At 39.9% G+C, this 15,679-nt stretch overlaps 1 protein-coding gene across 4 annotated transcripts in view; it reads left to right on the top strand.

Moving 5' to 3' along the window:
* LPIN2 (lipin 2) overlaps positions 1-15,679 on the top strand; it is a 73,453-nt gene that overhangs the window by 31,446 nt on the left and 26,328 nt on the right. For all 4 annotated transcript variants that reach the window (XM_019755762.2, XM_019755763.2, XM_074340263.1 and 1 more), the window contains one exon: positions 12,494-12,694. In XM_019755762.2, the coding sequence (XP_019611321.2) occupies positions 12,503-12,694 (192 nt within the window). In that variant the 5' untranslated portion in view covers positions 12,494-12,502. The remainder of the gene's footprint in view (positions 1-12,493; positions 12,695-15,679) is intronic.

Genomic DNA, 15,679 nt, shown 5'->3' with positions numbered 1-15,679 from the left:
CACATACTTTATTCACATCTCCTCCTCATCTAGGAAGCCTAAAACAGCCTTGATCCTCTTATAAAATATTAGATTAACGGTCAATAATAGTTGATGGATTGAAAAGAAAGCTAGTGTTGGATTTTGAAGAATTGTCCTGAAAATTATTGGGCCGGTGACTGGGGTGGAGGGTGGGGAATTGGTAGTGTTTGAAGATAAAATAGGTGACACTTACAGTCTCTCTTTAGTTATACCTGCTGAAAAACTGAAGCAAATAGTTGAGTAAAACTTTGGGCCACCACTTGGGAAAGAACGTATGTTGCTGTAGTAAATGTATTATTTTGCTGTAGCAAAATGTGTTATTTGAACCTTACTCAGCCCAAGATAATTAATTGTTCATCTATTTTGTAGATAGTGAGTGTGGTAAAATCATAGAGAAGTGAGAGCCCAGTGAGCAGAAATCTGTGCTTCCAAACTTCCTGAAAGAAAATATGTTGTGACAGATTTGAAATCTGAATTTACCAATTTACCAGCCTTGACAGATAAGCTTAAATAAGGCCAACCTCAGATCCTCTCATTAAACAAAACAAAAACAAACAAACAAAAAGGTGAGTTCAGTAGAAGGCTTTCACTGGGTTACATTTGGGGTATTTTCTTGCTAATTTTCCCAAGGTGTTTCTTAGGGCAGTGGGAGGTCATAGAGGGCTCTCAAGTCAGAATCAGTATCAGCGTGTCTTTATTTAAATGTTCTTTGTTGGCAGACATCCGAAATGGACTCTGAACATGCTGAGCAATCAAAGAAACTTATAGCCGTTCATCATTCAGAGAGATGATGAGAGGACATGGGCTGGGGCTGCTTAGCATCTGGGTGTCTTGAACTAGTGGGCCTTCTGGATCACCACTCAGGTGGCTCAGCCCTGCTGGTTTCTGGTTACTTTTACATACTTCAGGAATCTCTATTTGGACTAGTATGGGTCAGATATCTCCCCGCCCCAGTAGCCAGCTGATGCCACGGCCTGTGTCCCATATTACTGACACAGCTACTGGGGTTTATTTACCCTTGTATTTAGGGGTCTCAGAGAGGAGATCACTGTGGTCCGGGGAGCGCAATTAATAATAGCCTCTGAACTAGCCATTGCAGCATGTATCTATTCAAATTCCAAAGCAGGAATATTGGGTCAGAAAATTTCCTCCTCTTAGTTAAGTATCCCAAAGGTTGATGTTGAGTAGGTTGTAATTAGGGAAGAGACCCCTAGCCCTAGGAAAGCTGTCTTTCCAGACCAGAATTTTTATGAATGAGTTTTTGACAGAACCACTGCCAACCCTAGAATTTGTCTTATAAAATAATCAGGTCTGCTATTTGTTCATTAAAATGTATAAAATTCAAGGTCTGTTAAGTTTGGATTAGATGTCGAGATAATAGATATGCCGTAGAGGCTGGGATACATACTTCAGCCCATAACAACTTGGTTTTCTCAAGCTTAATCAGGATTAGGATGATAAAGTTGGGCATTAGAGACTGGAGATAGTACTCTGACCTAAATGTCCTTCAGAATCATGGATAACAGATCATTAAGACTCCACTTCTAGTTTTTTATGTCTGGATTGAGGCTCTACATTCTTTTTTTTTTTTTTTTTTGGCTCTACATTCTTAACCACCAAAACTTGATGGTCCAAGGACTACTCTGAGAAATACTGTCCTACAGTGTGGTCCTTGCCAGTTTTCTTCACTTAACACGGAAAAAGAGAGGTTGGTTAGACATAGAGCAGTCCCTGACTGTGCTTTCAAACAGTAGAGGTGACGGAGTGGCTCTTCTTTAAAAAGACAGCTCCTAATCTACAGGGAATCGACCAGAACCCCAAAGCCTGCAAAGCATACCTCATCCTGGCTAAGTCTCAGTCTCTCAGGAAAGACTTTTCTGAGGCCAGATACCAGCTCAGAAGGATTTCCAGAATTCCTGCATATCTTCTCTGAAGAAAGCTACAGGAGAGCACCCAAAGCTTTACACTTCCTTGTAGTCCGTTTTAGGACAGACTGATTTTGGAAGTAGCAAGAATAGGCATGGAATTTTATTAGTCTCTCACTTTTACGTGGAGCTATGCTTCCCAAACTTGGCTCATCTCCATAATCAATTATTAAACTTTTAAAAAGACCCAAGGAAATTTGCATTTTAAAAACTGTTCAGGATGATTTTCATATATACAAAATTTTGAACTAATGGAATAATTAATATTCTTGAAATTCAACCTTGACAGGAAGTTCCCCACCAAATCTGCCCTTTTAATTTCCATATCTAAGTTGCGTTGTTCATTCATTCAGCAATATTTACTGAATTCCAACTACCGTGTGTCTCCGAAAAATAAGAACCAGAAAATAAGCCCTACCATGATTTTTCAGGATGACATCCCCTGATCGTAAGCCCTAATGCGTCTTGTGGAGCCAAACTTATGTAAGACCCGGTCTTATTTTCAGGGAAACACGGTATGTGCCAGATGTATTTCTAGCTCTGTCAAAAAATTGTGGCATGATTCCAACCAACAGCATCTGCCTTGGGTTGGTCATCAGGTCTTACTGATTCTCAGTCCCATCTGTACCTCTTCTGCCTTTACAGCTGTGTCATCTCTTGCTTGAAATGGTTATAGTAGCTTCTGATGTGGTCTCTGCTTTCAGCCTCCTCTTCTCCAGTTCGTCCTCCCTACTCCCAAGTCATGTCGCTTCCCTGACCAAAACCGATTGCTGGCCCGTTGCGCATGGGATACACTTGAGGCATGGGTCCAAGGCCTTGCATTATAACACAGCTTTGCCTCAAACTCAGCCCAAGATAATTAATTGTTCATCTATTTTGTAGATAGTGAGTGTGGTAAAATCATAGAGAAGTGAGAGCCCAGTGAGCAGAAATCTGTGCTTCCAAACTTCCTGAAAGAAAATATGTTGTGACAGATTTGAAATCTGAATTTACCAATTTACCAGCCTTGACAGATAAGCTTAAATAAGGCCAACCTCAGATCCTCTCATTAAACAAAACAAAAACAAACAAACAAAAAGGTGAGTTCAGTAGAAGGCTTTCACTGGGTTACATTTGGGGTATTTTCTTGCTAATTTTCCCAAGGTGTTTCTTAGGGCAGTGGGAGGTCATAGAGGGCTCTCAAGTCAGAATCAGTATCAGCGTGTCTTTATTTAAATGTTCTTTGTTGGCAGACATCTGAAATGGACTCTGAACATGCTGAGCAATCAAAGAAACTTACAGCCGTTCATCATTCAGAGAGATGATGAGAGGACATGGGCTGGGGCTGCTTAGCATCTGGGTGTCTTGAACTAGTGGGCCTTCTGGATCACCACTCAGGTGGCTCAGCCCTGCTGGTTTCTGGTTACTTTTACATACTTCAGGAATCTCTATTTGGACTAGTATGGGTCAGATATCTCCCCGCCCCAGTAGCCAGCTGATGCCACGGCCTGTGTCCCATATTACTGACACAGCTACTGGGGTTTATTTACCCCTGTATTTAGGGGTCTCAGAGAGGAGATCACTGTGGTCCGGGGAGCGCAATTAATAATAGCCTCTGAACTAGCCATTGCAGCATGTATCTATTCAAATTCCAAAGCAGGAATATTGGGTCAGAAAATTTCCTCCTCTTAGTTAAGTATCCCAAAGGTTGATGTTGAGTAGGTTGTAATTAGGGAAGAGACCCCTAGCCCTAGGAAAGCTCTTTCCAGACCAGAATTTTTATGAATGAGTTTTTGACAGAACCACTGCCAACCCTAGAATTTGTCTTATAAAATAATCAGGTCTGCTATTTGTTCATTAAAATGTATAAAATTCAAGATCTGTTAAGTTTGGATTAGATGTCGAGATAATAGATATGCCGTAGTAGAGGCTGGGATACATACTTCAGCCCATAACAACTTGGTTTTCTCAAGCTTAATCAGGATTAGGATGATAAAGTTGGGCATTAGAGACTGGAGATAGTACTCTGACCTAAATGTCCTTCAGAATCATGGATAACAGATCATTAAGACTCCACTTCTAGTTTTTTATGTCTGGATTGAGGCTCTACATTCTTTTTTTTTTTTTTTTTTTGGCTCTACATTCTTAACCACCAAAACTTGATGGTCCAAGGACTACTCTGAGAAATACTGTCCTACAGTGTGGTCCTTGCCAGTTTTCTTCACTTAACACGGAAAAAGAGAGGTTGGTTAGACATAGAGCAGTCCCTGACTGTGCTTTCAAACAGTAGAGGTGACGGAGTGGCTCTTCTTTAAAAAGACAGCTCCTAATCTACAGGGAATCGACCAGAACCCCAAAGCCTGCAAAGCGTACCTCATCCTGGCTAAGTCTCAGTCTCTCAGGAAGGACTTTTCTGAGGCCAGATACCAGCTCAGAAGGATTTCCAGAATTCCTGCATATCTTCTCTGAAGAAAGCTACAGGAGAGCACCCAAAGCTTTACACTTCCTTGTAGTCCGTTTTAGGACAGACTGATTTTGGAAGTAGCAAGAATAGGCATGGAATTTTATTAGTCTCTCACTTTTACATGGAGCTATGCTTCCCAAACTTGGCTCATCTCCATAATCAATTATTAAACTTTTAAAAAGACCCAAGGAAATTTGCATTTTAAAAACTGTCCAGGATGATTTTCATATATACAAAATTTTGAACTAATGGAATAATTAATATTCTTGAAATTCAACCTTGACAGGAAGTTCCCCACCAAATCTGCCCTTTTAATTTCCATATCTAAGTTGCTTTGTTCATTCATTCAGCAATATTTACTGAATTCCAACTACCGTGTGTCTCCGAAAAATAAGAACCAGAAAATAAGCCCTACCATGATTTTTCAGGATGACATCCCCTGATCGTAAGCCCTAATGCGTCTTGTGGAGCCAAACTTATGTAAGACCCGGTCTTATTTTCAGGGAAACACGGTATGTGCCAGATGTATTTCTAGCTCTGTCAAAAAATTGTGGCATGATTCCAACCAACAGCATCTGCCTTGGGTTGATCATCAGGTCTTACTGATTCTCAGTCCCATCTGTACCTCTTCTGCCTTTACAGCTGTGTCATCTCTTGCTTGAAATGGTTATAGTAGCTTCTGAAGTGGTCTCTGCTTTCAGCCTCCTCTTCTCCGGTTCGTCCTCCCTACTCCCAAGTCATGTCGCTTCCCTGACCAAAACCGATTGCTGGCCCGTTGCGCATGGGAAACACTTGAGGCATGGGTCCAAGGCCTTGCATTATAACACAGCTTTGCCTCAAACTCAGCGTACTTTTTCCATGTGCTCTTCTCTCTGCCTATGACTGCCCACTGGAACCTCCTTTTTTGGCCTAATAGATCCCTCACATACATTTATGCCGCTAGAACAAGTATTTTCTGTTCCAGAAGCCTTCTTTGACTCTCATGCAGCCTTTTTTCTTCCTTTCTCTCTGGTCTTCCTAAAAGTCACCAAAATAACATTACCACAGGCATTATGTAAGTTGAAATAGTATTTGTGTCTCTTTCTTGTTATATCCAGGGACCTCTGAGAGAAGGAGGCAAGATTTTATTTATTTATATTATAAGGACTTACTGTGGTACCTGGCATGAGGCAGGTACTTAGTTTTGTTTGATTATATGAAAATAAATCCTGTCAGACACAGGCCAGTATAACAGACATTTTGATAGGTGGGTTACAAATTCTCCATTGTGTGCTTTGAAGGAATTACACTGTCTTATGTGACTGTTTCTAAATTAAATCTGGAGAGGTATTACATTGAAGGGCCTTTCCTGGCTAAGGCTTTTAACAGACTTTTCCACGGTGACAGAAAGGCTGTCTGGAGAACTTCGTGTATTCAGGAAGTTTGCCCAAAGACACTGGGTTTTGGACTACACATTCTGTAGATGGGGACTAAATGGTCCTAGAAATGAAGGAGAGCCCTGTTCTATACTGTGGGGCAAAAAGAGACCTGCCAGGTTCTTGAGCAGATGTTTGGGGCAGTACATTTTAGGTGTGCAGCTGTCAGCATTTCCTCAAGGACTTAAGAGTCAAGGTGATCAAATGGGACTTAATGAGCCATCTACTTTGTGGAGCTCCTGGGGTTGGGGGCCAGCTCCCTCATTGAGGACAAGGGCTGTTCCTGTGCTGCTGGTCCCTGTTTCTTATTTTATAAAGCAAATATTAAGCCCAGCTAAAATAAAATAAGAAAAGTTAAACAAGTTAGCACTCTGCTGTGATGTGGAAAAAAAAAAAACTGAGTGGTACAAAGTAAGGCATTTAACTGAATGTAGGTGGCCAAGAGTGCTTCTCCAGGAAGGCTGGGTTCTTTGTCAGGCTTAGTTAGCATCGGCCGTGCAGGCGCTGCTTGCTGCTCCTCCAAAGGCCGCACCTGTTTTGTATGGTCCTCCATTCCATGTGTCTAGCTAAGCGGTAACATCCTCTAGGTCATTGTGATCCCCACGCTGTCTGCTGGGCACACAGTAAGTGCTGTAGGAAATGGGGCGTACTTTCAGCCCCTACCTTCCCTGACCAGGGAGAAGCTTGCAGCAGGTACTCCTGTGTGTGTGTGCGCGCGCGTGTGTGCGCCATTGCTGCCCTTTATCACCCACTTTCAAGGAAGCAAAGTTCTCAGCCAGGCTGAGTGGTACCCTCCTCTTGCAGACTCGGGGATCCTTGGAGAACTATAGGGACTTAAGTACAACTTGAGTTCAGCCCTCAAGATCACTTGTCCTCAGGGACACCAGCTGACCTTGAGAGTCTGCTGATTGAAGCCATGGTGGGAAGTAGGAGGGGCGCTGGGACCCTGAGGCACAGTGGAGCTGGGTTCTAGTGAATAGTGGTAGAAAGTAAACACCTCTTGTCTCAGTCTAAATGAGATGAATGTCTGCCTTGCGTAACCTAAATTCTCCTTTAGAAGATCAAATGAGGTATATTTGAGAAAGTTCTTGAAAAATATTAAATGCTACTCAAACGCGTAAGGTAAGCTTTGCGGCCTGGAGGAGTTTGGTCCAGGAGCGTAGGTATAAGCTGGAATGTGTATGAGGTAACAGTGTTCTGGTGTTTGTTTTCTGAAGTATCTAGAAGTTTCTCTTCCCTCATAGCACATTCCTCGTGTCTGTGAGCAGAAGGTTAGATGGAATGTTGAGGGCAAGTTCTTGGATAAAAGCTGTTCATCTCTGTCCACAAGCCCTAATCATTTGTGATCTCCCGTGAAGTCTACTTCCTAACATTGAACCTTGGGTCTAGCGGAAGGGTTACTACTCAACGGTAACTCTCATAGCAGTGTGTGGAGACTTGGAGGGTGGGTACGACTATTTTGGACTCTCTCGAATCATAATATTATGTGGCCAGGTAGCATTAAATGAAAATAATATTCCAGTTGCTAAAAGCAGCACATTTTCAGCAAGAAATACGGAGGCTTTGCCAATACTTTTATCGTCATTGCTTAGAGTATTACTGTCACTTAGTGATGCAGGTAAGGACACAGGGTCTAGAATCAGACTTGAGTTTGAATTTTTGTTTTACCACTTAGTGTGGACACCTTGGACACTTGTGAACCTCCTTTTCCTCATATATTAATAAATGGGAATACTGATACCAAACTCACGGGTAGTTAGGAAGATTACATGAGATAATGTTCAGGTTGACTTAGCACTTGACACATGATGGACGACTAACAATTGTGCTTGTCAGTAGTCATACTGTTAGCTAGTAATACTGATAGAGAATAGATATATGAAGGTAAACTTAAAACTTAGGAAACAGATTTTGACATGTATAAAAAAGCAGTTTAGAATGTATCCATTTTGTATCGATAACAATTTAGAAACTATTTTGTATTGACAACAATTTAGAAACCGTAATATTTTAATAGCCACCTATATCTTTATAGTTACTCTTTTCCTCAGCGAAAGTTACTTTTGATTGAACACATCACCTTTAATTTGGGGCAGTTTTTGTAGGAGGGAGAGCTGAACCTATGTACTGATACATTCCATTTATAAATCTTTACCACATCATGGTGATTTACTTTTTGTTTCTCTGATGCTCAGGAAAGGTTGCTAAGCAAATCTTTAAACTTTTGGTAAATAATTGAGTCTTGAAAGCTAACACTAGTCTGTGTTTAAAGTATTTGGTAAGAAGAATCTAAAATCTGATAATGTGTGTGCACCATTGAATTCTATACATGAAAGACTATCTGGTCTATCGAATTTTATGCATGAAAAGGCCATTTGGCCTCTAATAAGTATTTCAGTTGATTACTATCTACTGATTCTTTCCATTTTTAGTTTATTGATCAGTAATAGCCTCCTTGGGGGCTCCCAACCTTTAACCCAGCCCACAGGGCCTGTATCTGGAGCTAAACACAGAATGTACGTTGTGTACCTTGTGTATCAATCAGGCCTGTCTGTGCTGTGGCGTCTAGTTTTGCATCTCCCATTTAAAGAAAGACATAGACAGTCCTCTGGTTTTCATGAAAGTGAAAGTCAACAGTCATTTCAAATATTTTAAAGAATAAGAATGCTTAGCCCAGAATAGATGAGACCTAGTTGTGGTTGTACAATAAACTCTGGTGTGTAGTAGTGTCACTTAGAAGAGAGTGGTACATATCAGTGTGATTCCTAGAGGACATAATAACTAGGGCTGTCTGATACTGGTGTGAACTTCCTGGTGAAAGGAGTGTCTTTCTGTCAACTGGAAGTGTTCCAAAATTGAAAAGCAGTGTAGCATATGATGTTTAAAATACTTGTCTTAGTCAGCTCAGGCTGCTGTGGCAAAATACCACAGACTGCGTGGTTCAAATAACAGGCATTTGTTTCCCTCAGTTTTGGAGTCTGGGAAGTCCCAGATCAAGGTACTGGCAGATTCACTTCCTTTGAGGACAGTTGGCTTGTAGACAACTACTTTCTCACTGTGTCCTCACGTGGTGGGGGGAGAGAGAGCGAGGCCTGGTGCCTTCCTGTCCTTCTAAAGGCATTGATCCCATTGTGGGGGCCCCACCTTCATGACCTCATCTAAACCTCATTACCTCCTAGAGACCGCCACATCCAGAGTTAGTGCTTCAACATATGAATTTGGGTTTTGGGGGGAGTACATTCAGTTCATAACAATGCTTAATCTTTCTAAGCCTCAATTTTATTATCTTTAAAAATAGAAATAATACCTATAGTGTTGTCTCAAGATGATAATGCATATGTAAGCTTAAGAATTGGGTACATAGTAAGCTCTCAGAAGATAGTAGTTGCTGCTACTGTGATGATTGTTTACACATTTCAGAAGTGTGCTAGAAGCATTTTTGCTATTTGTTGAAAGACAGGGCTGGATAAATTCTTCGAGTTCTAAGAATCAGTAAATGTATTTTTATGTTTTATTTTGTGCTTGTCAGCGTGAAGATAGGGCCGCTGCTCTATGAACATCTTTCCGTGCCATGGTGCTTTTTCTGTGTGCGTATCTCTACGCGTATGTCAGTCTAGTCTGCATTCTGATTATGTGTTCTATCTTGGCTTTTTCTCTGAGTTTTTATCTTTCTGCATCTTTCTCCCTTGGTCTGTTTCACTCTACATCCTTGAATTCATTTTCCCAGCCCTTCCACCTTTTTCCTCATCAGTCACTATAAAATATGATGAATCGTTTACAATGTATATTATTTCACTATATTTTAATTTTTTGTTTTATTTCAAAAGCAGGTGTCTTTGGGGGGTTGTTTTCCCTCCATGTGACTGGGTTACCTAATCATCTATCTTTTCTGCCCCTGCTCAGAGTCCTGCTTTCCCAGGTTCTGACCAGGACAGGCTGGTGTCAGGGGCCTTTGTTCTCACTGAGCTTAATTATGGCTAGTGCTGAACTGGGTGTGTAGGAATAACGTTTTATGGTGCTAGACTCTGCTTAAAGAGGAAGCTGTTTAATGGATCACATGTACAGCGGCTAACTGCTTTCCCCCCAAACATAACCCCTTCCCCCAGCCTGGTTGAGGTGCCTTTCCTGGCAGAGTTGTGTCCCTCATTCCCAGGGTGTAGAGAAAGTTAAGGCACCAGCCCTCCCTTTACTTTGGTTTTCCCAAACTTTGTAACATTACGGGATTGTTTTATATCTGCTATCAGAAAGTCATTTGACAGACTGTATTTTTCTACATTTAGCAACCGGCATTTACACAGTAGACTTTCTTGCATAACAGCACATCCCTTCGCCATGGTAATTAAGATCATCTTGAATAGATGTAGTTCTTTACACTTAATTATGGATTCTATGCTCTAGTTGATGTAAGTTTATTACACATTTAGTTTATAAGATTGTTTATGGCTGGAGGTAGGTGCATAAAAGTTACCATTTCTCATTTTCTTTTAAGAAAAGGCATATGCAACTAGTTATGAATTGTTAAAATTTGTAACAAAACTCATTTTAAAATTGCCAACAATAGTCAAGCAATAATACATAGAATTGCCTATTTGGGTGCTGTTTGGTTAACGTACTTACTGGGAAAAGCAAAAAGCATGTCGTAAACATATATTACTTGTAGACTATGAAAACGCTGATGGACTGTTCTAGGTTGCTAAAAAATACTTCTGGCAAAAGAGAGTGAAAAAATGAAATACACAAGACAAAACTTTATTTCACCTGTGTTTTTGGAAACATTCTTAACTTAAAAATTGTACATTGTGACCCCAGAAATAAGGAACAAGCAAGATGTTTATTCCCTTTTCCTCTAAATGAGTTGTAGTGCTTTTTTATGAAATAAGATTTAATGAAATACTCATATGGTGAATCGGCACATGAAAAGATATTCAACAAGTTTGCAAAATGTTACCATTGAAGGAAACTGTTAAACAATACGTGGGATCTCTTTGCGTATTTCTTACAACTACATGCATGTGAATCTACAGTTATCTCAAAAAGATTAATTTTTAAAAATGTAATGAGATGTAATATGAATATTCTGATGAAACACTATTTTCTCCCCACACGTGCTTCTAATTTTTGTAGTCTCATTTGTTGATGGTTCATTTGATCATTCCTTAATTAATTCAAGAAATAATTATTAAGCCCTTGATATATGCTTAATTTGGTCTTACTATTGAGTTCAAATCAATTATTCTTAAACCAAAGTCATCACCAACTTGTAATTGTTTTAGAATTTACTACATAGGGGACACCACCTTAGCTGGTTATTTAGTAGTAAGTTCTGCAGCTAGTTTGCATCACACAAAGCTAGCTCTTCTGTAGATGCCTTAGTGCTTTGATAACATTAGCTTTAAAATATTCAGAAAATTTTCTGAGTGTGTAATTTTGAGCTCAAGGCACCTCAAAAGCTGGGATTAGAGAGATAATTGTGTGTATGATGAATAACCTGGAGAATAATCTGTCAGTTCTCTGGTTTGGTGAAAGTTGGCCTCTTAGCCAGAGCTGTGGCGGGTCTCTTGTTTGGTCTGCACCCCTCCCATCCCCAGGAGAATGACTTTTGCTAAATTGTGCTTTGACATAGTACTAGGAATAGTAAGGGTGTCAGTGTGTAATGAAGGAAATGTGGTACTCAACTGGAAATGAAATTTGACAAACTTAGGGCTAATGGGGGGCTACTTTTTCTCATTAGTGGAAGAGTTGATGAGGGGACCAAGGAGACTCCCCTACTGCCCCTCATAGCATAACAAGTGGTGGACACCCTGTCTTTTGGTCCGATTGAGCCAGTTCTAACTGTAGCCACAGCCGGTGTGGGTACAGAGACAAAGCGTTCCCTGTCAGCCCTGTAGCCCTACTCAGGTGCACTTACCTCCTTATTTGAATCTTTCTGGAGAATCCTTTATAGCCTGGTGATCCTTATTTGAATAGTGAATTGTGGTTTAGGAACAAGATTAAAACCCTTTTCTGTGCTTTGAACTTTGTGGAACATGCATCTATGTTTCAATGACTTATGCTGAAACATTGAGGGGCATGTTCCCTAAAAATAATGTTATAAATAGGTTAGACCCAGTCTAGCTCCCTAGAGTTTATTTAATGTAGCGTCTGTCTGAACCATTTTAATATTCTATTAGTAATAGTCCCATAGAAAACCCAGCTCTCACTTACTCATCTCTCACCAGGTTTCTCCTGGGATGGTCTTTGGTCATTTTCTTTCTGCTTGGCGGCTGTGGTCTGAGTGGTCCAGTAGTCACGAGTTCCCACAAGAGTCTTGGCCAGGAGGGCATTGGTGGTGGTCTGGGTTCTTTGGGAGTTCTATGCAGGTTTTGATCTTTGGGGGAAGATTTCTAATGGCAACTGGCACGATCCTTAATGATGAGAAAGGAAAGGTAACTTTTGCATGCCTCATACCCCGGCTTGGAAAGCTTCTCAGATAGAAAGGAGTCTCGTATTCTTCATGCATGGAACCATGTAGAAACAGTGGTAGCATGAGACTAATGGGTTCAAAATCATCACAGTTACTAATAATGGTACATGATCTGATGTACAAATGAGCAATGCAGTTTTAGTCACTTTGGTTTTTTCTTTGTCATTGTCATTAGATCTTCAAATTTAGTGTTAACATTGCATCTAATTTTTGTCTTGTCTTTTAGTCTCAAACCATGAATTATATGGGACAGCTGGCCGGGCAGGTGATTGTCACTGTGAAGGAGCTCTACAAGGGCATTAACCAAGCCACCCTGTCTGGGTGCATCGATGTCATTGTGGTCCGGCAGCAGGATGGCACCTATCAGTGTTCGCCTTTTCACGTTCGGTTTGGGAAGCTGGGAGTCCTGAGATCCAAAGAGAAGGTGGTGAGTGCAGATTGAAAAGTGAGATGGTGGCAATGAGTAAATTGTTACTGTGAGCTCTCTGGGCCTTTTATTTATTTTAAACCTGTATGATGTTAAAGACAATGGTATGAGAAGTCAGCCTTTGTGTATTGCTTTCTTTTTTTCTTTCTTTTTTTTTTTTGCCTTCCCCCCTCCTCCCTCTAGCTGTAGAGGGCACAGCTCACTGGCCAATGTGGGAATTGAACCAGCGACCTCCGTGTTAGGAACACAGCGCTCCAACCACCTGAGCCGCCTGGCTGCCCCATGTATTACTTTTTGAAGTTGCCTCTAAATTAAAAAAGCTCTCCTAAAGGAAGTCTTTCCAAGGGAAAAAAAGGCTGAAAATTATTTTGATAATTCTATATGTTGCGTTTCAGAAGAACGAAACAGAGAAACTAGAGTTGTAAATGGGATGTTACGTTTATTTAAAAAAACTTCCTTTGCCTTATATAGCATTTACCTTCAAAATATTTAGGGTAATGCCTTCATAACAACTCTATTCCATTCTGAGTAGAATAGACTGGGAATAGACTGAAGTAATCAAGAATATCTTACATTTGTTTAAACAAAATTAATGCCAGATTTGTTTGTTTTGACAAAGCTATAAAATCTTATGTGTAATCTAAATTGTGTTGATATCAGGACTTGTCTCCAAATCTAACTGAAACATGGCTCTCCAGTGGAACAGATTCTGTTAACACCTAGAAAAACAACCATGTCATAGGCTGGTTGGTTTTTATTTATTTTTAGGGAAGATGCATTTAAAAAGAAGGTATTTGTGTTGGGTTTCCTTTTTCCTGCAGTCTCTTACCTTCAGGTTACGGAGCACCTGCACGGCTTGTCAGTACATCTGATGTCAATCAAGCCAGAAAATTAAGCTGGTAATAAAACTTTGTAGGTACATAGTAGCATTTCCCTTTCTACTCTTGCCCCATAGTATCTACCTAAACAATATAGGAAGATTTTCAGGATTTTTAAAGCACAAGGAAAGAACCACACCATTTTCTGGAACAGAATTGTTAGAGGACCACTGGCATATAAGGTGAAAATATCTATTTTCAGATTTTGACTATTTCACATAACTGATCATATTTTTTAAAATAGAAATTTCCCTATATTTTAATTAAACGTAGGTTATTTTGAGAGTGAAAGGAAAGATTTATCGCTTTCACAAACTAGATATTTTCCCCACCCAAAGAAACATCTCATTTTTCTAGGTGTTAACAAAATCTTCCCCTGGAGAGCCATATTTCAGGGGACAGGATTTGTGTGGCCTGGCCTCTATTAATACAGAGTCACCCTTTGGAAACCAAAAGCAGTTGCAGTTTATTTAGTGACTTTGAAACTTTCCATTGCAAAACAATGTTTAGCCACAGTTAGCTCCTCTGGAATTTTTCTTCCTTTCCGGTAGTTCTTTCAGACTGTATCTGCTTTGGGACAATCAACAGCAAACTGTTTTTGCACTGAGACTTCCCATGAGCTGTGCAAGGATCTATTTGTAAAACAGCTTTTAAGGCATTATTTATTTGTTTTTGCTGTGATCTGGGTTTTTTAATGAGATTAGATAAGTCTTCTGGCCTTTCAAAATAGAACTGATGAATATATAAGCATTTGTGTACCTGCAAATGGGGCAGATAAGATACCTCTTTCTGCATGCTGTATGCGTCTAATTAAGAAAGGAATCGTTTCTATAAACTGTTATGCAAATCATTGTATTAAATATCTTGTCAAACCCTTGAATTTTAATAGAAGTCTATCCATGAGACACAGGAAAAGGAAATTTCTTTCCCACTTTTCCCTTGGTATCCCAGAAACCCAAAAGATAAGTTTGGGAAGAAATTTGGCTGTTGGACCAAAACACAGCTTTCCAGTGACAGTAAAACTGAAACCATGTCTGCCTTGGTATACTCTGGCAATCTGGATTAAGTATTTGTTATATTTTAGGTCAGTTTCGATTATTGAAAGCAATTCATTTCATTTTAAACTACAACCCCAATTTTCAAAATGGTAACAACTATGAAGTGAACTTGAAATCACGATCAAACCTCTGATTAAAGAGATGCAGTATAATAATTTTCCCATTGCCATTGGCATGTTCTTGTTTGATAGAACACCAATACTCCCACTGTTTCACAAAGCAGGAGTTTACTTTCAGAAGGTAAACCTGTACTTGATATTTTTAAATATTAATTTTGTTGATTTAACACAAAACTGATCCTTTGATTACTTATCATAGTTAAATAAACTAGTGTATTAGACACGACAGTTTCCATTGTGGATGACAAAAATCCACCTCATACTAGCTTAAGCAAAAAAGAAATTGATTGCCTTGCATTAACTAAAGTCCAGGGGCATTTGAATTAATCAGGGCTTTATTTAGAATCTCTGAAGATGTTATCAGAACTCTCTCCCCCACCTCTCAGCTCTGCTTCCCTTTGTGTATGTTCTTTTTAAAATAAGATAGCCACCAATACCTCTAGGTTTACTTCCCATTAACTCAGCAACCCCAGTAGAAAGAGAGCTTCTCTTTCCTACAGTGTTTAGTCTCCCTGTCATACATGGATCACATATATCTTGGGGACCAATCACTATAGCTGGGGTGGATATATTTATTAGCCTGGTTTGGACAGCAGCCCCACCTCCACTCTCTGAAGCCACACTGAAATACATAGATGGTCTGAAATAGAGGACAACTAGTTGTTGTTTTTTAACTCTTTTTTTTTTTAGATAAGTGTGGATTCATAGATTTTACTTTTACTCTATGGGTTACAATTCATTATTATCATTATTAGTTGCTCAAATTGTCCCAGATTTGGCGATTGGTAGCTCCTTCAAGTTGAGTTCTTTTGAAATGCTCCCATCATTTTTTGAGCACTATTTTACTTTCTGGCACCATAAGCTGTTCCAGAAGAATCTATTTTCCCTGCCTCAGTCCTGGAATTAATTATTTTATTTTTCCAAGGAGCC

This window comes from Rhinolophus sinicus, linkage group LG09 (genome assembly GCF_036562045.2).
Source record: "Rhinolophus sinicus isolate RSC01 linkage group LG09, ASM3656204v1, whole genome shotgun sequence".
Taxonomy (NCBI): domain Eukaryota; kingdom Metazoa; phylum Chordata; class Mammalia; order Chiroptera; family Rhinolophidae; genus Rhinolophus; species Rhinolophus sinicus.
Note: the sequence above shows the minus strand (reverse complement) of the source record. Positions and strands in the feature narration are given on the sequence as shown.